Raw genomic sequence first — 19,714 nt, forward strand, 5'->3', positions numbered from 1 at the left:
AACCTACAGCTTTAATAATGAGTGTTAGGTGATTTATCATTACATTAGCAATACCAAGAACAATAGTTAGGAATGCTCAGCTAGTGCTCTGAGTGTTCTCCTTCAATCCTTTGAATTTCAAAGAAATAATCTTGTTTCATAATTTTGTGAATTGATGTTACAAAGAATTAACTGAATATCTTCCACAGAATGAAGCACCAGTAGAACAGTGAGTTTTGTAATCACAGTGGGGACACGGCAAAATGATATGAAACTTCCTGGAACACTTTTAAATACAGTATAGCTGAACAGTAAACTTAAGTAACGTGTACAGTAGATAAGCAGTATCTTTAATGTACTGACTAATTGACATAATGGTCATTTACATACCTGAGTAAGAAGAATGTTATCAAAGAGCATCTGAGTTTCTGACTGATCTTTGGTAATATCAGCATTAGCATTCATCCCAAAAATCTCTGGGGAAGGATTCAATGGAAGGGTCTTTGTGTAGTCGATGTAGCTTTGGTACTTAAAAGACCATTGACAGGAGGTTAAAAAGGGTCAGAGATCAAACAGGTACTCCAGTCTATGCAGAATCATTGAACATCAGGGTTAGAAGGGACCTCAGGAGGTCATCTAGTCCAACCCCCTGCTCAAAGCAGGACCAATCCCCAGACAGATTTTTGCCCCAGATCCCTAAATGTCTCCCTCAAGGATTGAACTCACAACCCTGGGTTTAGCAGACCTATGCTCAAACCACTGAGCTATCCCTGCCCTTGGTTGCAGCTCACAGACAACACCCCTAAAGGCCCCTAATGTGATCAGTACAGTTTTTTTAAAAAAAAAAACCCAACAAAACAAGCAGTATCTCCTTCTTGCTGTCCGGTCATCCTAAGCAAATGGATCATCTAGTGCCAGATTTACCAAATGCAATGGGCATTAATTTTAGAGCACAATTTTATTCTCATTAGTTTCTTGTACCATGCCCATCATCAGGCAAGCTGAGCACCTCAGGCTCTGAGGTAGTGGCAGGATTCTATCTCTGTCCTGTTTACACTAACACACCAAACTTGAACTAAGGCCCAGCTTTTTTGAGATATTTCGGCACCTAGTGGAATTTTTCAAAAGCATCTAGGTGCCTAACACGCTCAGAAAAAAATCCCACTAGCCATATAAATACCTTAAAAAAGGTATCTTTAATTCTTATGAATTCAGTGTTCAGATATCACAGTAATAAGCACCTTAGAAATATCACAATTAGCTACAACACCCTTGAGTTATATTGCAGACTGTATTTTCCAGAAGTGGAAACTATGATATTAAGAAGTGCTTGGCTACATTTAGTTCATGGCAAAGTGTGTGTGTGTGTGTGGGGGGGGGGGGTCGGGAATGTGTGAGGAGGGGGTGTGACTTCACTGTGCACTAGCTTGCCATGCCTTAGCGATCCATGTGGCCTCTGCTGCTGCTGTGCATTAAATGTTTACTTTGGGTTATGGTTCAGTTCATTTATTTTAAAATACTTACGTCTCCTTCAGGTGGGGCAAAATAAAGACCACTGTTATCAAACTTATATTCTAAATCCATAACAATTTCAGAATTGTAGAATTTGTTCAAAATGCTACGGAGCGTGCGCCGATCCCAATCATCAGTAACTCTGCCACCATAATTGCATTCTCCAGTCATATACCGTAAGGCATCATATGGCAGCTCCTGAAACATAAAACCAAGGGTCTGCCTGAATAGCTGCTTAACATTTGTCAGCACAGCTATACTTGAGCTTTTGGAATTTATTTGAAAGATTTACAAAATTCTCACTTTAAATATTATTCTGTGGTTGATATTTTAGGCTTCTCCACCAAAATCCCCCCTTTCTAGGCCAAATTCTGCTCCCCAGTGTATGCAACTGATGTTATTCAAAGGCAGAATTTGGCCTATGTACTTATCTTTATACCCAACCATTATTGGGTAACTTAAGCTGTGTTATAACTATGCTTTGTCAGTATCCACCCAGTATACACTGGGTATGGCCCCTTTCTGTACAGCATAGTAAGAGTAGCCCAAGTGATGCAATTAAAATCGTCATCTATTAGTAATTTGGAACTTGATCCTGCTAGAGTTTGATACAGAGGGGTTTTTTTTTTTTTTGGGTTAACATTTTTCTCTTCCTTATGCTTTTACACTTGGCTATTAAATTGACAATTACTGGGGGTGGGGGGGCGGGGAGAAGCTGTGGGGGGCATGTGTGCAAAAGAATTTCTTGATTTCTTATTGTTATTTCAAGTCACAGCTTTCTGTACACTTTCACTTCTGGTCAAAATGTGTCTTATGTGAGGTTGGAAATTTAAATAGACTCAAGTCTACTGAGAATAACCTGAAATCAATGAATGCATTTCACGTCAAAACATTTACAGCCAACTAGTCAGCTAGATGTTCACTGTGGTCAGTATCTGGGAATCATTCAAGGTTCAGCAATCAAAACACTGAGTCACCCAACTTCATTCTCCTATAGGAATAAGAAAACTCAAGAGTTTCATTTATAATACATATGAAACTAACATATACACAAGAGTGATCATAGCCTTTTGCAAACTTTTTAGCTATGCAAACTAACTCAACCTTTTCAGTGATTCATCCATACTTTTTTTCATCACAGTGTCACAAGTCAAGTCCATCATCCCATTATATCCACCTGCTTTTTAACTGCCCAGGTAGAAGCTGACCGAGATAGTCATTTGGGCTAATTTTAACAACAGCCAACTTTATTTAACTAAACACAAAGTGCCATATAGAAGTTTAAAAACATCTGCTTTCTATACATAGGGGCCATAAACAAGTTCCAGTCTGGCACAGAGGAATGGGATTTTATTCCAAGTATTTTCTGGTTAAAAAAAATATGTAGAATGGAGATCAATATTAGATCTCATATTTCTAACCACTACTGTGAAACCACAGAAATTCAGGATGGTAACTCTACAGCAAGATTACTGTTGTTAGAGTCTGAGAATTGGTCTGTGGCCCTCAACCTTCATGATGTTTACTTTCACACCACCCCTCACAAGAAGTTTCTTTGTTTCATAGTCTGCCAGGATCACTTCCAGTATCAAGAGCTCCCCTTTGCCATTTCTCATCTGCCCAAGAGTATTTTCCAAAATCTGGCAATAGTCTCTGCTCAGCTTCGTCGGCAGGGAATAATAGTCTTCCTGTACCTTTACGATTGGCTGTTCACGGACTGGTCATACACTGAAGTCCTTTCTGCAATACAGACATCCATGTCCCTGTTCTGCAATTTAGGACTACAAGGGTAGTTAAATTCTGGAATAGGCTTCCAAACAGGGACTGGGGAATCCCTTTCATTGGAGGTTTTTAAGCACAGATTGGACAAACATCTGGCAGGGATGGTCTAGACTTGGTCCTGCTATGATGCTGGAGGCTGGACTTGATGACTTCTCAGTCCCTTCCAGCCCTAGGTTTCCATGATTAAAAAAAAAAAAACTTCTGCAGCTCATTAAATTTATACGCATACATAAAAATGCCCCTTTATAGACCATGAAATAAGCCTATGTATAGGCATTTTAGAACTACAATAGTAACACGTTAAGGTTCGACAGAAGAGCATTTTTTTCATGGGGAGGACATGTGTACAAGAAGCTTCTCAGAGAGCGGCAAACAACTTCCAGAGTCAGAGCCTAAATGCTCCAAAGTCCAAGAATACTACAATTTGAAATCTAGTACATTTTTAAAAAAAACCTTAAAAATACTTCCAGATATTACACCAAGCCGTTGAGTTCCTCCATCAATTTTTCTGATTTTACAGTTGCATTTTTTTAAATGCCTTTCTCTCTGCTGTCCCTGTTTGAAAGACTCACTGAAGCAAATGAGAAAACTAACAATACAAAACCACAGTGAAACTGACTATAACACAAAGTGCTCTCTAAACCAACAGAAAACACTGAGAAAAGCTTTTCCCCCAGTATAATCTCTTTTATAATCATAATAATAAATAATAATTAATAATATCTAAATCTTATACAGACCGTTTCATCCACTGCTCTTAAAGCACTTTTCAAAGGAGGGTCAGTATGATTATCCCCTTTTATAGATGTGGAAACTGATGCACACAAGGGGAAAATGACTTGCCCAAGGTCACGCAGCAGGCCAGTGGATCTCCTGAGCCCCAGTCCAGAGCTCTAGCCCCCATGAAATACTACCTCTACCCCCCCCAAAGAGGCTCAGAGAGTGGCAGTGACTTGCCAGATTTACACAGCAGGTCAGTGACATAGCTAGGAACAGAACTCCAATTCCTAAATGCTAATCAAGGTCCCTAGCTGCTGAACCTGCCACATTTAGTTATAATAATATTTGGAACAACATTTTGAGACACTAATATGAGTATTGTGTTAGTAGCATCTCTTTAAGGCCTTCTGGGACAAGATAAAGGCACCAAAGAGTGAACTGAATATGCAGCACAAAACCTGTTCCATTTTGCATGGAATAACATCTGGTTTGAAAAAGGTCTTCTGAATTAATTTCTGGACTGATATGAACTTTGATGGCCATACAAATCCCTGAAAATACAGGCTTATAACAGAAATACTGACACCTTAATAATCGCAATTAGAACTTTGTTTTTATGAAGTACTATCTAGTAAACTTTCTTGTGCAATCGTTTCCATTAATTCTGTAGGAGCAAAAATTAATGAGAAGGTATTGTTGCATGCATTTACAGTGCCATACAGAGCAAAATGGGTGACATCCTTCCTGTGATCCATTACTGTACCTCATATTGGTTCAGGAACATGTTCAGCTGCTGCACACTAATTCGCAGATCAGTCTCATTAAATTCATAAGGAATGTTCCAACCCAGTGGCCCAAATTTCCGCCTTTCTTGAGCCAATGCATGGAAGAAACAGAGGCCATACAGCAACTTCTTGAATTCAGCCTTTTAACAGAACATGACAATAAGAATATAATCCATGGAATATGCTACAAACACTTTCACTTCCCCATAACCCATATAACAGCACAAAGAATCTCTCTAGCACACATAGGTGTAGAATCTCCCTTTGCTGTCGCTCCACAACATAGACCTGCCACAGTAGTGACATATATTTCTGTTTTATTACACACCTTGCCCAGGCACAACTTCAGAATTTAGCCATCAATTTGTAATATATATGCCTTTGTCACAAGCAATCATTTTAAAAATTCTCTTAATCCTTCAAGTAACCTAGAAGCAATCCAGTTACGACTTTTTATACAGTACATATGAGCAGCAGCAATGTATATGTAATCCACACATAGGCCACCAATCTTATTTACAGCTCTGGTCTTAGAAAAGCATTGGTTCTACTGTATTTTACTTTTTTATGACCCAGATAGGTTTTGGTCCTGACGTAGCTTTCAAAAAATCTTTACAATTAAGAAGTTGTGTTTTTTAATTGAGAAAACTTAGCAAGGCGTACAATCTCAGTTAAAAGCAATTATCTACAGTTTTTAATTATAGCAAAATACTGCAAAACAATTTTAGGCCAAAACATTCACAAAGAAAAACCTAATTATGAAAACAGTGGGTGGTTTCCCAGTCTGACTAGTCATTCTAAAAAAGGCACTCATGATTCCTATCAATCAACCTGTCAAATCATTTGGCTCCCAGAGTCCTACGAAGGAAACATTTTTATGTTTAAGATTAACAATATGATTCTAAACAGCATAGGCCTCAGTTAATAATTCTGCAACAAGATTCCCTAACCTTGCAGATTTGTATCAGGAAATAACTTGCTTCTGGCTTCTTAAATAGAAAGCTGTATTATTAATGGCATACCACAAAATCTCTGCTGAGACAGAGTGAAACTGGTAGTAAAATAAAAATAAAATACTAATAAAATTCACTTCAGTGAAGTCACTATTCAAAACCAACTTCACTGCAGTGCAGGAAGACTAATATGGTAGTTTATAACCCAGCAATCACATATATAACCACTAGGGTTTACATTAGCTGCTTTATAAGTAATAAAAACAGAAGTAACAAGGCTAATAATACAATACTAACAGGCTTCTTGCAACTGTTGAAAAACTCAGGGTCAGAGATTGGATCCATCAGGTATGAACGGATAATATTAGCCCGTAAACCTTTTGGTGCTTCATTGGTCATTTTCACTCCATTCTGAAGGACAGAGACGGGAAAATTTGGAGATGGGTAACTGGTGAGCCAAAGTCGGAAATCTGGATGTGTTGTATCAGGATTCAGCTCCTAAAAGAAAACACCACACAAAAACAATGAATGAAACCCAATAGGAATAATAAGGATTATACGTGTCAACGTTTGTTATTTAAGCAAGTCAATCTGTAAAATGTGAAAATACACCAGTGTAATGTTTATGAATTACTAGTTTGAAGCATAATTATAGTGGTAGCCAAAGTTATGTGTGACAGTTGCCATTCTAAAACCGCTCTATTTTACTCATAACTCTCTGAATCATTAGTATTTCAGGCTAAAATTTTCCACGGTTGGTCTCTATATGAAGGTAAATGATTATGGAATGTATGAGCAAAAACAGTTCAGCCACATCTGAGTACAAGAAGAATATAAACAATTTGTACTTTCTCCATTAATGAAATATTCTTACAACTTTATTTTGAACAGTTCTGCAGTCAAAATGGCTGATGGTAAACATCTGAAATTTGTATGAATTTGGTAAGATACTGTATGGTTCACAGGGAAGAGACCCACTCTAATACCCCTTTGCAGCTCTGTAACTGGGGAAAGGTGCAAACTTCCTAAACATCCCAGTTTCTGCAAAGACTTACGTGTGTGTTTAACCTTAAGCATGGTGTAAGACTTTGCAGGATTGAGGTCAACATCTGCAGGAGATATGATCTCTCTTTCAGATGTGTGGGACAGAGAAAATGAGTAGAAAATCTATTTACCTCTGAGCAAAACATTAAATATGGTTTGTTTTCATAAGACTATTAAATGTGACTTTCAACACCAGGGATAGCTCAGTAGTTTGAGCATTGGCCTGCTAAACCCAGGGTTGTGAGTTCAATCCTTGAGGGGGCCATTTAGGGATCTGGGCAAAAATCTGTCTAGGGATTGGTCCTGTTCTGAGCAGGGGATTGGACTAGATGATCTCCTGAGGTCCCTTCCAACCCTGACATTCTGTGATATATTTTTAAAAAAATATTAAAAATCACAGGGGGAGGGATAGCTCAGTGGTTTGAGCATTGGCCTCCTAAACCCAGGGTTGTGAGCTCAATCCTCAAGGGGGCAATTTGGGGCAAAAATCTGCCTGGGGATTGGTCCTCCTTTGAGCAGGTGGTTGGACTAGATGACCTCCTGCAGTCCCTTCCAACCCTGACATTCTATGATTCTATGACTACATCCTTAGCTACAGCTGAAATACCACTAATGTAGCTAGAAGAAGAGGGTAAAGGTGGTTGCAAGCCTGAGGGCTACTCTAAATTTACACTGTGATCTTTAGGGGATGCACCAGATCCATACACTTTCTTGGGAAAACACCTCCTACACCGGGAGTCAGGAGATAAGGGTTGGTGCAGAACCAGTATGCAGGGATTCCTTTACATAAGGGGAATCCTCAAGGAGTAAGGTAAGTAGGCTTTCTGGCTGCTTTGCACACCAGAGTGCATCTGAGAGTCAGGCAGTAAGTTTTATAAAAGAAAATATGAATGATTTTTACCTCACAGACTTTTTCCAGTGTTGGCATCCATGAAGTTGCTAGGTGACAGTTTTGTAGAACTACCCAGCTGCCCTCCTTTACTGCCTTCTCTATCATTCGCATGGCTATAGGACCTTGGCCCTGTCCCAGCGACAGAGAGCTCAGCTTTGATCCACCATATCCCTGTACATAGAGAACACTTTTAGAGTGACAACATTTTATGAAAGATTATAGAAACACACCAAACACTGACATAATTAACATCCACATTTTTGTTTGTTAAACAAGTATAAAACCACATTAAATTCAAACTAATTCAATAATATAAATGTATTAAGTAAATTCTACACATAAAAAATTTCTAAACTAGAAAAATCTTATCACCTCTGGATAAGAAACCATCTCTTATTTAATATTTAGTTTGTTTTGAGGACAGCATCTTTGGGATTGTAAACTAGATTTAATTTGGTTTCTAAAGGCAGAAGGTAAACCTTTCCTTTTTGATACTACTTCTGACAAGAAAGAGGAAACCCTACGCAGCCAAGAAGACGAGACAAGCAGAGATGAATAGAGAAAGGTGGATTTGTGAAAGAGACCCACAGAGACACATGCAGAGAGAAGGACAGATGGTTAAAGTAACTGAGCAGGAAGTGGGAAAATGACCTAAAAGATGGGATGGCTTAGTGGTTTGAGCATTGGCCTGCTAAACCCAGAGTAGTGAGTTCAATCCTTGAGGGGGCAATTTGGGGCAAAAATCTGTCTGGGGATTGGTCCTGCTTTGAGCAGGGGGTTGGACTAGATGATCTCCTGCAGTCCCTTCCAACCCTGATATTCTATGATTCTAAGCCAGGAATATCCAAAGGATCTCCTTGTACACTGCCCACACCATGAAAATCTATAAAACTATATAGTCTGTTTTAATGTGCTAATTGGTGGTAAAGTTTCTTCTTTAAAATTCTACAAGGAAAATTCTGCCTCCCCTTCTCTCTTATGTGAAATTAAAATTCCACAATTAAAGAAGGAAACCATATGATACACAAAAACTTCATATTAAGATAAATACCTTTTAGATTCTAAACTCTTCACGGCAGGGGCATGATTTCTATTACTGTATGTCTAGAAAGCACCTTGATTATCATGGGTGCTGCCATAAACAAATACCTAAAAATAATAATAGCAATTATACTTATTAAATAAAGGGTGTGTCAAACTAGCAGTGTAAATGGTCTCTGGAACTTGGATTGTCAGGACTAAAGTTGCTGGTCAGGCAGTGCATTTTGCCCTCGATGTAAAGTAGAGTGTGCTTCACTTCACTCTGGTCAACTGAAAAAGTAGCATCCATGAAGCCTCCAGTCTTCACTAGGAGGGAGGTGTTTGTAATACAAAGTCTTGAAGGGACTGAGAAAAAGGGGGAAAGAAGGTAAAATCCTGGATTTCCCATCAACAAATGGGAGGGGAAAGCTAAGCTTGTGACTCACTTGAGTTTCTCAGGCCTATTCTTTTTTAGTAAATATGGAAGATGTGATCAAGAAAAGCCTGAAAACTGGTTTTTATAGTAATACCATTTAATGATCAGGTATCGGATACTCAGGGAGATATGGGCACTGAAATGAGGATTTACACCTACATATACATTTCAAACATTTTATTTGCAGTGTGTTTTAAACCCAGCTCAAATCTTCTTTTCATTCCATTCCAGTTCAGCTTAATCTAATACCTGCCAGCCATTGGCTCTAGCTACACATCAATTTAATCCTGTACTGTAAAATTCTGCATATTTAAAAAGACTTCTCCAAACAGCTTATTGTTTGAGGCTGTAGATATCCTATTACAAACTGCAGGATATATTTACAGTTTGTTGAGTGGGGATTTACAGTATGCTAGTCACTCCCAATAGCACAGAATTTTGACAGAGTAATTGCCAAGAAATACAAGTCTTTCATCTTACTGGAAAAAGGCAATTTTCTGGTATTACTACAATATTACATTGTTTATGAGAACTTTTTTCTTGTAACAATGTCATGTTGCTAATGGCTAAATCAAATAAAAATATATTTGGCTTCTGCGGTATACAAGTCCACCCAAGACCATTGGACAAAACTTCTTTATTACTACATTAAGTTTTGTAACAAAGTGGTTTTTAGGTTAATATTTGCAAAAATTAACTTCAGTTTTCTGAAAAGAACTAATTAGAATTTCAAAAGATTTAAACCACTATTTTCTATTAGAGATTACATAAACTAATCATTTTAACAGTTCTTAAAATCACAATGGGGAAGAAGATGCAGTAAATAATGAACGTGTAAATTCTTCAATTAATGAACCAGTTGTATAACCTTCATTCATACAAAATATTCACTAAAGTGTTTAGTTCTTTGTGTGACTAAGGACCACAGAATCAGATGTAATGCATTTTTAAGAGTTCAAAAGTATACTCTGTGAACTTACTCGACACTTCAACATATAGGGTTTAAAAAGTATTGCTTTACATATACGAGAATGTCATCAAAATGAAGCTTAGAAATATTAATATACCTGGTCATCAGCAAACTTGAGAAGGGCAGCCATAGGGTCTGCACCAGGAGACAGCACAAAAATCAATGGTGCACAGCAGTGGCTATCAGAAAATGCCTTTGACAAATCAAATGGAGGTGGTTCAATAAATGGACGGCCCAGCTTGTCAATGATAAATTCTTGTACCATAGGGATAATCTAGAAAAGCAAATATGTGCTGTATGAAGTATGTGTGTTAAACATCAAGATTCATCATTCTGAATATTTTAATATAAATGTCAAACAAGCTACTCCAATTTGTAAAATTATGCACAGGAATAGTCTCATTGAATTCAATGTGTAAGTCTCGGCAGGATCAAGGTTCAAGTGGCAAGATTCAGAAAATAGGAGGACTAAATAGTTTCAAACAATGAATGATCTTATTTCTGGAGGTATTGCCTCTAGGTCAACTATTAGGCAGATTGGTAGGTCAGTGTAGGAAGCTGGAATTGCTACTGCTCATGTTTTATCTGTATTATAGAGAGGATTCCAGTTTCCAGGGCTAATCAGTCAAGCCACTTTTACTAGTCCTGAACCCCAATCCTGTATGTTATTCTGCACAGAGGTCCCCTACACTGAAGGCAATGGCAAACTTACAGGAGCAAAGCCAAAGGTCCTGATCCTGCAAACACGTATGGATGTGCTTCATGTTAATATCATGAGTAGTCCCATTGAAATAATTGTACTAATCACGGTAGTAAAATTAAGCATGTGTGTAAGGATTTGCACAAACACAAACTAAATGTGGATGCAGACATACAAATCACAAAACTAGTGGCTAATTTGAAAACAAATATGACATATGTTTAAACATTTGCTTCTGAGTATACACATTAAAAAAGATTTTCTTAAGATTTCAGTTTCATAATTGCTGGTGGCACTTTTGATTTACCCATCTCCATTGTGCAACAGATAAAAATCTTAGCACGTCTCCAGAGTGATGCAGTTTAAAACATATGCTAGAACATTTTAATATTTTTTCTTTTGTTGTCTTGAAAAGAACTGCAAAATCTTTTGCTAATGCACTATTAAAGTTTAAACTCTGAAAGAGAAACTGTCAAAAAATGCAAAAGTTTAAGTTTTTAATAGCAGTGTTAACTGAGCCACATTATGTACTATTTCTGTAGCATTTTTGATTACTAGTTAGGTTGTTAAATGCAAAGAGTCTGTATTAGCTCAGTATTAAAGTTACAAATTTAATCATTAAAGTATCAAGAAATACAAAGCCAAGCTCCAAATATCTGTGTTAATTCAGTCACTTTGCACATACTATACACTAAGTTGTACATTTAACAAAGATACACCTTTGAGTGCTAAGAATGTGACAGATGCAGAAATTCCATTGTGACCTCACTTCTCTTATTCTGCTGCTCAGAGACTCACCTGCCTTTACTTAGTTGAAGCACCCTCATGTTTACAGGTGGGAGCAATGAAGCCAATGAGTGAAGTGTCTTTAATATGAGAGGGAGAGGCACAGTATGAGTATTACATTGGCTAGGGCAAGGATCAGACAACAGGTTTTGTTTGTTTTTCTTCTTTCTTTCAGATGGAGACTTTTTTGAAAGAGCTTAATTTAGCCTGTAAGCATTTGATTGAATTTAGAGACATGTATGAGTATGAGAATCGCATAAAAACCTTCACAGATTGGCCTTTTATGGAGAATTGCAAATGTACCCCTGAGCATGTAAGTCTGACAATTTTGTCTATACCTAGGAACTATAAGACAAAAATAATAGATTATATAACATTTCATTAAAACTTCCAAATACTTCATTCTCTTCCCTGATAGACTATGTTAATTAAAAATGCTCTTAAACCACATGTTCAAGTTAAAGCAGAGTTAGGAGTCTCAATTAAGCCTACAAAAGTCAGGAAAAAAGAGGTAAGTACTTTAATGTCCTCCATATGCTGCTCTGAAATGTCACTTCAGTGAGATGAGTGGCTGTGTACAATCAGTCTGGAAGTTTACCTTTCAGGCATAAGGAAGAGGGGATTTAAAAAAAAAAAAAATTCTGAGTTCTACCTTTCCTGGAACTTCTAGATTAATTTGATGCTTGATTTTATGCTGTACAGACTGAAGTGTTCCCTTGCTCCTGTACCTAAAGTTGCATGCGGTAACAATAGCTACCCACATACATGCTAGAACTCCCTAAATGAACAACTCTTGCTACTTGGATTCCATTGTAGCAAGCTAAATTAACTATGAGAATATGGGCATGGTGGCTTTTATTTTGTTTTTGGGTTTTTAATGTATTAGAAACCTGTAACTTTCACAGTTATTGACTAGCTTGAGAACTGAGGAAGTGCCCACTAGAGCTAGGTAAATAGTGGAATTTTTGGGTAGGAGGGCCAAACAGAAAAATGTGAAAAACTATTTAAAACTCATACTAAAACAACTTTTTAAAAAGCTTTCAATCAAATCTAAAACACTCACTTCAAACAACCCATAACACTTGAGCTGATGTAAAATGAAATTTTTGAGTTGTATTTTTCTCCCAATTCAACCATTTCAGGTGGTTGTTTGTAGTGGTTACCTGTGTGTGTTAAATTGGCCAAATTTAAAATCAAAATGCAGTTTCAAATTTGAAACGAAACATTTTGATTCTTCCCCAATTAAAATGGTTCTTTGAATTTGGGTCTTCTGATCCTGAAAAATGTCCCCCCCCCCCTTCCCTGGAGGAAAACATTAATTGGGGGTGGGATCAATCCACACAGATCTAGTGCTTGTTATCTAGCAGGAAGGATAAATATCAGCCAATTCGTTATTGGGCCTCTAGTACTTATAAAAGTGAATCATTTAAAATTAATGTCCACTCAGTGCTTTGAACATACAAAGTACAATTCAAATGCTACAATAATATTATGGCCCATAATGCTTTGAAACTGACGCTTACGAGTCATGCTTGGGTACAGCTACTGTATATCTTGAGGGTCACACCTCAGATGAAGCATACTTGGAGTTATCTGAGCAGGTGTGAAGGAAGTTGAAACTATAACACATGCAGGACCACTTCTAAAGATGAGTAATTGTAGTTTTTAACTCTTTTTAGAATTGATTTAGCCATGTCTCCAATGCACCTACTGGTGGAATATAACTAACCTAAACCCTGATAGTGGGATATAACCTATTACTTTGGAAACTAGCTTGCTAAACTTTCTATACTAGGAAGCTCACTATAATGAGAACTACAGAGTTCTAACTTCATGTTTGTGTGACTCTCTCCTTTCATTTGTGGGGTTGCCTGGACATAATTATATTTGCAAATGACAGTTTAGTTCAACAAACTATGACCTCACCACTGACTAGTCCAATATTCCTGAAATATTTGAGATGACAGTTTTCCTTATTTTTTTTCTCTAAGAGAAAACCTTGCATATATAGCAGTCAAATGTGGTTCTTGGACTCATGCATTAATACAACGCCAAACTATGTCTTGCTTATTTCTGGATAAACTAGTACTTCTAGTATTACTCTTCAGGCTAAAATTACAGGGTTTAGCCCTTGATTAGTTCCTGGGCAATATAGTGTGAATAACTATCTCTTACTGTAATGCCTATGGAACACTGCCAATTGCCTAGTCGTTATCCGCTGGCAATCTCAAAAATGGGCACCTGCAAACAGCTCCTCCATGCAAAAACATGTTTATTGCCTTTAGCCTCTCTTCTCATCCTACAGCTTGTCTGTTACATCCTATCAGTTTTAAACTTAGGTTCCTATCAAACCAGCTACTCCTTGCTGGAAGACCCCAATGTTTGTGAAGAGTAGCCTTGCAGGATTGAGACTTTAGACTGTAAACTCTCTGGGGCAGGGACTGTTGTCTCTTATTATATATTTGCACAGTGTATATTACACTAGGGCCCAAAAAACTGGGCCCCTAAATACTACCATAACTAATTCTCCCCTGCAGATGGCCAGGGCTGGCTTTATCCACTGTCCAAGTGCAAATGAACCTGATGTGGCAAAGTGTTTCTTCTGCCTGATAGAGCTCGAGGGCTGGGAGCCAAATGATGATCCACAGTAAGCAGTAGTCTGCCTGTATTCTTCCTCACTCTTTATGCTGTGAAACTATTCAAATGTCTTGAAATAGTCCTCCATGTTATCTCTGGCTTACTCCCCTAATGTACTAGTTTGAGCATTATTTCCCCTCCTATGAGTTCTCTGGGTGTTCTGGTTTAGTTATCAAAGCACTCATGTAAACGTGACCAGCAGACTTCAATTTTCCATTACTATGGAAAACAAATGTTTCTTTGCATTCAGTGTAGTTATATCCTGAAAAGTAACAAATACTGGTATTGAGGGTTCTTTGCCTCTCGATGTTTCAATATAAAAGTCTTCCCCATTTGACAATTTGAAAAAGGTCGGTCAGCACTGCAAACTCAACATAAAATCTGAAACTCTAGCTGTATTCTTTCTGACTTACAACTGAAATATAACTATATTATTAGCTAAAAAACCTTAGCTCTTACCGTTAGCTGTCTTGCCTCTGCAGTGCTTACATAAATAAACTCCTGTCACTAAAATAAGCAGCTGATTCTGAATAAGCACAGGTAGCAGAGCTGAATAAAGAGGTCCTGGTTTTTATATGGCCCATATTCTAACTAGGGCCACTGGAGTGTACATCTCCTCAACTCATGAAAACTGGTTTGTCTGTAAATTCTCTGTGGTCTAAAAACAAATGTGCGGGGGTGGGGTATGGAGGGGGAATGGAAGAAATGAAAAGAAGTGCTTCAGGCTGCTTAATTTTGAAGCCTAGGTACCAGCTCTTGGGTTAGGTTTGTCAGCTATTCTGAAATATTCATACAGACCATAAAAGATGCTTGCTTTCCCTCTTGTTGAAATGAATATTCTGGCGTGGTGGGAATAAACATAGCTGGGGTGGGGGGTGGGGAGATGCACTAACTTGTGGGTTTCTGCCACATGTATCTTAAAGAATTTACTTCACCTCTTCCATCTGGTATTAGAGGAAAAGAGGAGTTTCACAACTCTCCTCTTGACACTTTATTAGTAAAAGTTTGATCAATGCAGCTATTTAGGGGCAAAAGAGAACCTAAAACAAGCCTGAGAAAGTTATAGAACATCTTTCATATTAGAAAATTGTGCAACGGTATCACTCTCTTCCATCTCCTCTGAAATGCTGTGGAAGACTGACTAGTCCCAAAATGAAACTCTTGTGTTTGTGCTGCAGGGTAGAGCACTCCAAACGTCCTAGCAACTGTGGGTTTTTATCCCTTACTAAGAACTTTGATGATCTGACAATGGAGGAATACTACATGCTGGAGATGGACCGGTTGAGGACTTTTCTTGTAAGTGCTCGTGCAAATACTGTTTAATGGCTTTGGCTTAAACAGAGGATGCCGTCTGAATAAAAATCGGCCCCCTTGGAGTGGTTTCCCTATAGGAGAGAAGGCAGAAATCGCTCTCACTGACGGAACCTGCCATGCCTGCAGTATCTAGGAACTCAAGGCCAGATTTTTAAGAAGTGTTTGGGCACTTAAAGATGCAGATAATGGGATTTTTTCCTAAGTGCCTATCTGTATCTTTAAGTGCCTAAATGCTTTTAAAAAATATGGCCCTCTATGCCTAACTCCTTACAAAACTTCACTCCCTGGACATGTTTAATCCAACACTCTTACATTGGAAAAAAGAGTACTATCCCTTCTGTGTATAATATTAAAAACAGCCCTTGGAAGAACCACTGAGTATTAACTATACTCTGTGTCATCTTGAACTGACAGGGCTTCAAAGAGCACATGCTAAACACAGGCATAACTCTTGTCAAGCACTGTATCTTCCCCCTGCTTCAGTGTTGTTGTGCCAGCAGCTTTCCCATACAACTGCAGAAGACAAATTGGAGCCCCCCCTCACTAGTTCTGCAGTTATCCTGTTCACTGATAGATCTCTTTGGAATTCAAAGGAAAATGGCATTAATATCACACCTTAGAGAAGCCTTCCTTCTCCTGGGGTTACCTGAGTGGCAGCTGTCATGCTGCTGATGTGTATAAAGTGATAGCTGGCCCCAGGAACTGGACTGCTTTGGTTAATAAAAATTGACATTTAATAGGTTCTATTAGGGAATCTAATGGGAGACTTAATTAGAGGCTGTGCTAGTTCCCCATTAAGGTAACAATCACTGACAAAAGTTCTATATCCCACTTTCTGGGTAGCTTTTGAGTGTCGAGTGTCTAGGTCTAACACTTCAAACACTAAGTGAAAACTCTGGATTTACTTTAAGTGCAAAACCGGCAGAAGCACAATGAAGTCCTTTGAAGAAGAAGTTGATGCAACCAGAAAACGTCTCATTGATCACTTTGTCAGCAAACATCAGTACACTCCAGAGCCAAAGATGCCAGTATCAGAGTCTCCCTCAACATGCTGATTCTACTGCCCAAAGTTCAGGAAGCCACCAGGACCCCCAATGCAGCCCACTGGGCAAAAAAAGATGAGATATCCACAGACTTTCAGGAAGGTGTGCATTTCTTTGTCTAAATTTCACATGGCTATCCTAAACATTGTTGATCTTATTGGAATAGATATCAGATTCAGTTGTCTGAATAATAAAGTACTAATTTCTGTAGACACTTACAAAGTACATAATAGTCAATATGAACTCCTATCTTTTGAGGTATATTTGATCAGTACGGCAGATGTGGACCAATAAATCTCCCAATAAACTAGTGTTTATAAAATAAAATGTACATTGACTTGTTAAGCAGAATACTTCTGTACTGTTTTTAGATGGTCAAAATTTGTATTTTTAAATAAAGATTTACAGCTGATACAAGTGTGCACTTGACCATGGTATACCCAAGCTTTGGGAATGTTCAACTCAGATTTACAATTTGAACTTGCAGAGGAATTTGACAAACAAGTGGCTTGCTTTCCACTTTCAAAATGGAAAGACTTGCATTCCTATCCTGATAAATGGAAACTTCTACTTACAAAGAAGCAGATTACATTCTGTCAAACTACAAACATGATCTGTTTCTTTTAAGGTAATCAGTGAATGCTTGAATATCTTTGAAATACATAAGCATCTGGCAATTCTTTGGTTTTAAGAGCCACTTCCCTCAGATTACAGAAGACAATTAATGGAGAGCGACAGAGAGAGTAAAATGGGGGAAAATCCAGACAATTTCTAAGGGAGGGGCACTAGGTGAAACCTGTGATACTGTCCAACAGCAAGTCTTTGCACTTCCACACTTACTTTGTCAGGCCGCAGGCAGCGAATCATAAGCAGCCTCTGGAATTGGCCCATTTTGTTTTGCCACTCTTCAGGGAAATCCTCATGGTGGGGTTCCTATGAGCATAAAGGCAGATTATAATTTGAGTGCTAATTAAATAAAGCTAGAGTGAGACTAATCTAACTGCTTTATTCTTAGAAACCCTTGATACAGGTGAGATTGCAAAAAATGTTGAATAACTGTTACAACACAATGTACTAATCAGTGTTTCGCACTATGCAGCAACTGATACAGGTAGACTGAAATATTTAAAAAGAAATGGGACAACACAAAATTCCTTCCATTCCTTGCTTTGGAGTAATTCTTAAATTACGATAATTTCCTTTCATTTTCCCCAATATATAAATGTATAACAATGCCTCATGCTGAGGCTGGGATGTAAGTATGGCAACGTTGCCAATTTATAATTTTATCACGAGTCTTACAATATTGGATATCTATTTTAAACCCACAGTGTCTGAAGTGATGTGATCACACACAAATGCCAGCTTCAATATTTTAAAAAAGTTTTGTGCCCTCATGCCTGAAGAGAAAATACAAACCCTAAAAGCTCAAAGATCTGAAGGTGAATAAAAACAACCCAACATTTTTCAAAAGTCTTGTGATATGATCTAATGACTACTTAAAGTGTCCATACTGTTATTGCCAAAAGTACCAGCCTATCTGGGTGTGAAGATGGTTTGTCAAGGGATAATATGAGAGTTCCTAAAAGCATTACCAAATTAGTGCTGCAGCTGAAAGAAACCATCCTTATAAGGGTGGAAAGAGAGGCAGGCTTAATTATAATGACTTTCTGGTAGCCTCTGCACAGCTATCAACCCCACTAACACAAAAAAACCATCCTGCTTTCACAGTTGTCTCTTCAGGCTCCTGAGAAGATGTCTTTTGGTCAATGTTCGGAGCTCTTGATTTTATTACCTGTGTCTTTAGCGTATTCCAAAGCCAATAGTAAGTTCTAGGCTCTCCTTAAATGTTGGTTTGGTTTTGTGACAATTGTTTTAACTAACCAAGAGCTGGTTATCTACCTTCAGCTAATTTTCATAGCAGTGCTTAGGAACATAGCTGTGCAACTATAATGCATGTCAGAGGGAATTGGGCAGTTAGTTTCTCCATACCCATTTGAAAATGTACCCTTTAGAATAATTTAAATATCCATGGCTCTTCTTTTTAGTTTTCACATCAGTCTTTTCTATCTGGTTAGCATAGCATTCTACTTGCGATATTAGAAACAGTTGTAAATGGATACCAGCAATGAAGTTGCAAATAGTAATAGGAAATGCTCCTTTTGGATCATTTAAGGTACATGCTGCTTTACCTCTAATGAAGATTTACAAAGCAAATTTACTTTTAAAATGTAGGGAAACAAAGAGCTAGATTCAGAAGGACTTAGGTGTTGCAATGCTAAGGGTCCAGTGCCTAACTTTTAAGGACCCTGTTGATTAGGGGAATACACAACCATGAGTTAGGTGCCCATGGTCCCTATATAGTAAAGGGTGAGAGTTAGGTGATTAAAAAAGGGATTCACAGAAGCCAGCACACTGAGCGGGGATTTGAGATGTTGAAGTTAGCCAGGAGGAAATGCTGAGGAGGGTGCATAGCCTCATCTCTACCCCTTAAAGGGAGTTAGGAACCTATCTCAGCTTGGGCTTCACAGACATGAAACCTCTCCTGGAGTCAGGGACTTAAGCCAGGTCAGCCCTTTCTCAAGAAAAATGGAAGAAGCGGAGGTGGTGCCCTTCTTCTACCATGTGGCCTAGGGGTTGGAGCACTCCCTGTGACACAAGAATCTCTTAATGCCAACTGGCAAAGAGATTACAGGACAGTCCTAAATCTGGTATATACATTCTTGTTCACCAAAGTGTATCATGTGAGGATTTAAATGAAAACTGAGGTCACACTCGTCATTACTATCATTGTGAAAAGTATATACAGATAGTACATAAGGAGTTACATACATACATTGAAAATATGCTCTTAGAGTCTGTATCAAGGTATGAGTCACCAGCAGAGCTAAAAAAACAGCTTTTTTGTCAGACAATAGATGTTTATTCACCAATCTCTCTGTTGAGATGTAAATCAAGCATTATAAGCTAACACAATGGATGCGTATTTACATACAAAGTCAACAAAAAGATGTAAAGTCAACAGGGAAGCAGCACACAGAAAAAATAAACCATGAGTGGTTATCCTGTCTCTGAGTACAGACACCAAACTTTGGGACTATAAGTAGAAGGCAAAGAATGCCCCCATCACTGTACACCTAA

At 38.1% G+C, this 19,714-nt stretch overlaps 1 protein-coding gene across 1 annotated transcript in view; it reads right to left on the minus strand.

The window, feature by feature from the left end:
• DNAH7 (dynein axonemal heavy chain 7) overlaps window positions 1-19,714 on the minus strand; it is a 234,795-nt gene that overhangs the window by 9,222 nt on the left and 205,859 nt on the right. The window contains exons 53-59 of the mRNA XM_029910522.1: window positions 17,414-17,506; window positions 10,191-10,367; window positions 7,677-7,838; window positions 6,029-6,229; window positions 4,757-4,918; window positions 1,504-1,689; window positions 370-507 (exon numbers count right to left, since the gene is read on the minus strand). Coding sequence (XP_029766382.1) covers window positions 370-507; window positions 1,504-1,689; window positions 4,757-4,918; window positions 6,029-6,229; window positions 7,677-7,838; window positions 10,191-10,367; window positions 17,414-17,506 — 1,119 coding nt within the window. The remainder of the gene's footprint in view (window positions 1-369; window positions 508-1,503; window positions 1,690-4,756; window positions 4,919-6,028; window positions 6,230-7,676; window positions 7,839-10,190; window positions 10,368-17,413; window positions 17,507-19,714) is intronic.

Source organism: Terrapene carolina, unplaced genomic scaffold (genome assembly GCF_002925995.2).
Source record: "Terrapene carolina triunguis isolate 2854851 unplaced genomic scaffold, T_m_triunguis-2.0 Scaffold62, whole genome shotgun sequence".
Taxonomy (NCBI): domain Eukaryota; kingdom Metazoa; phylum Chordata; order Testudines; family Emydidae; genus Terrapene; species Terrapene triunguis.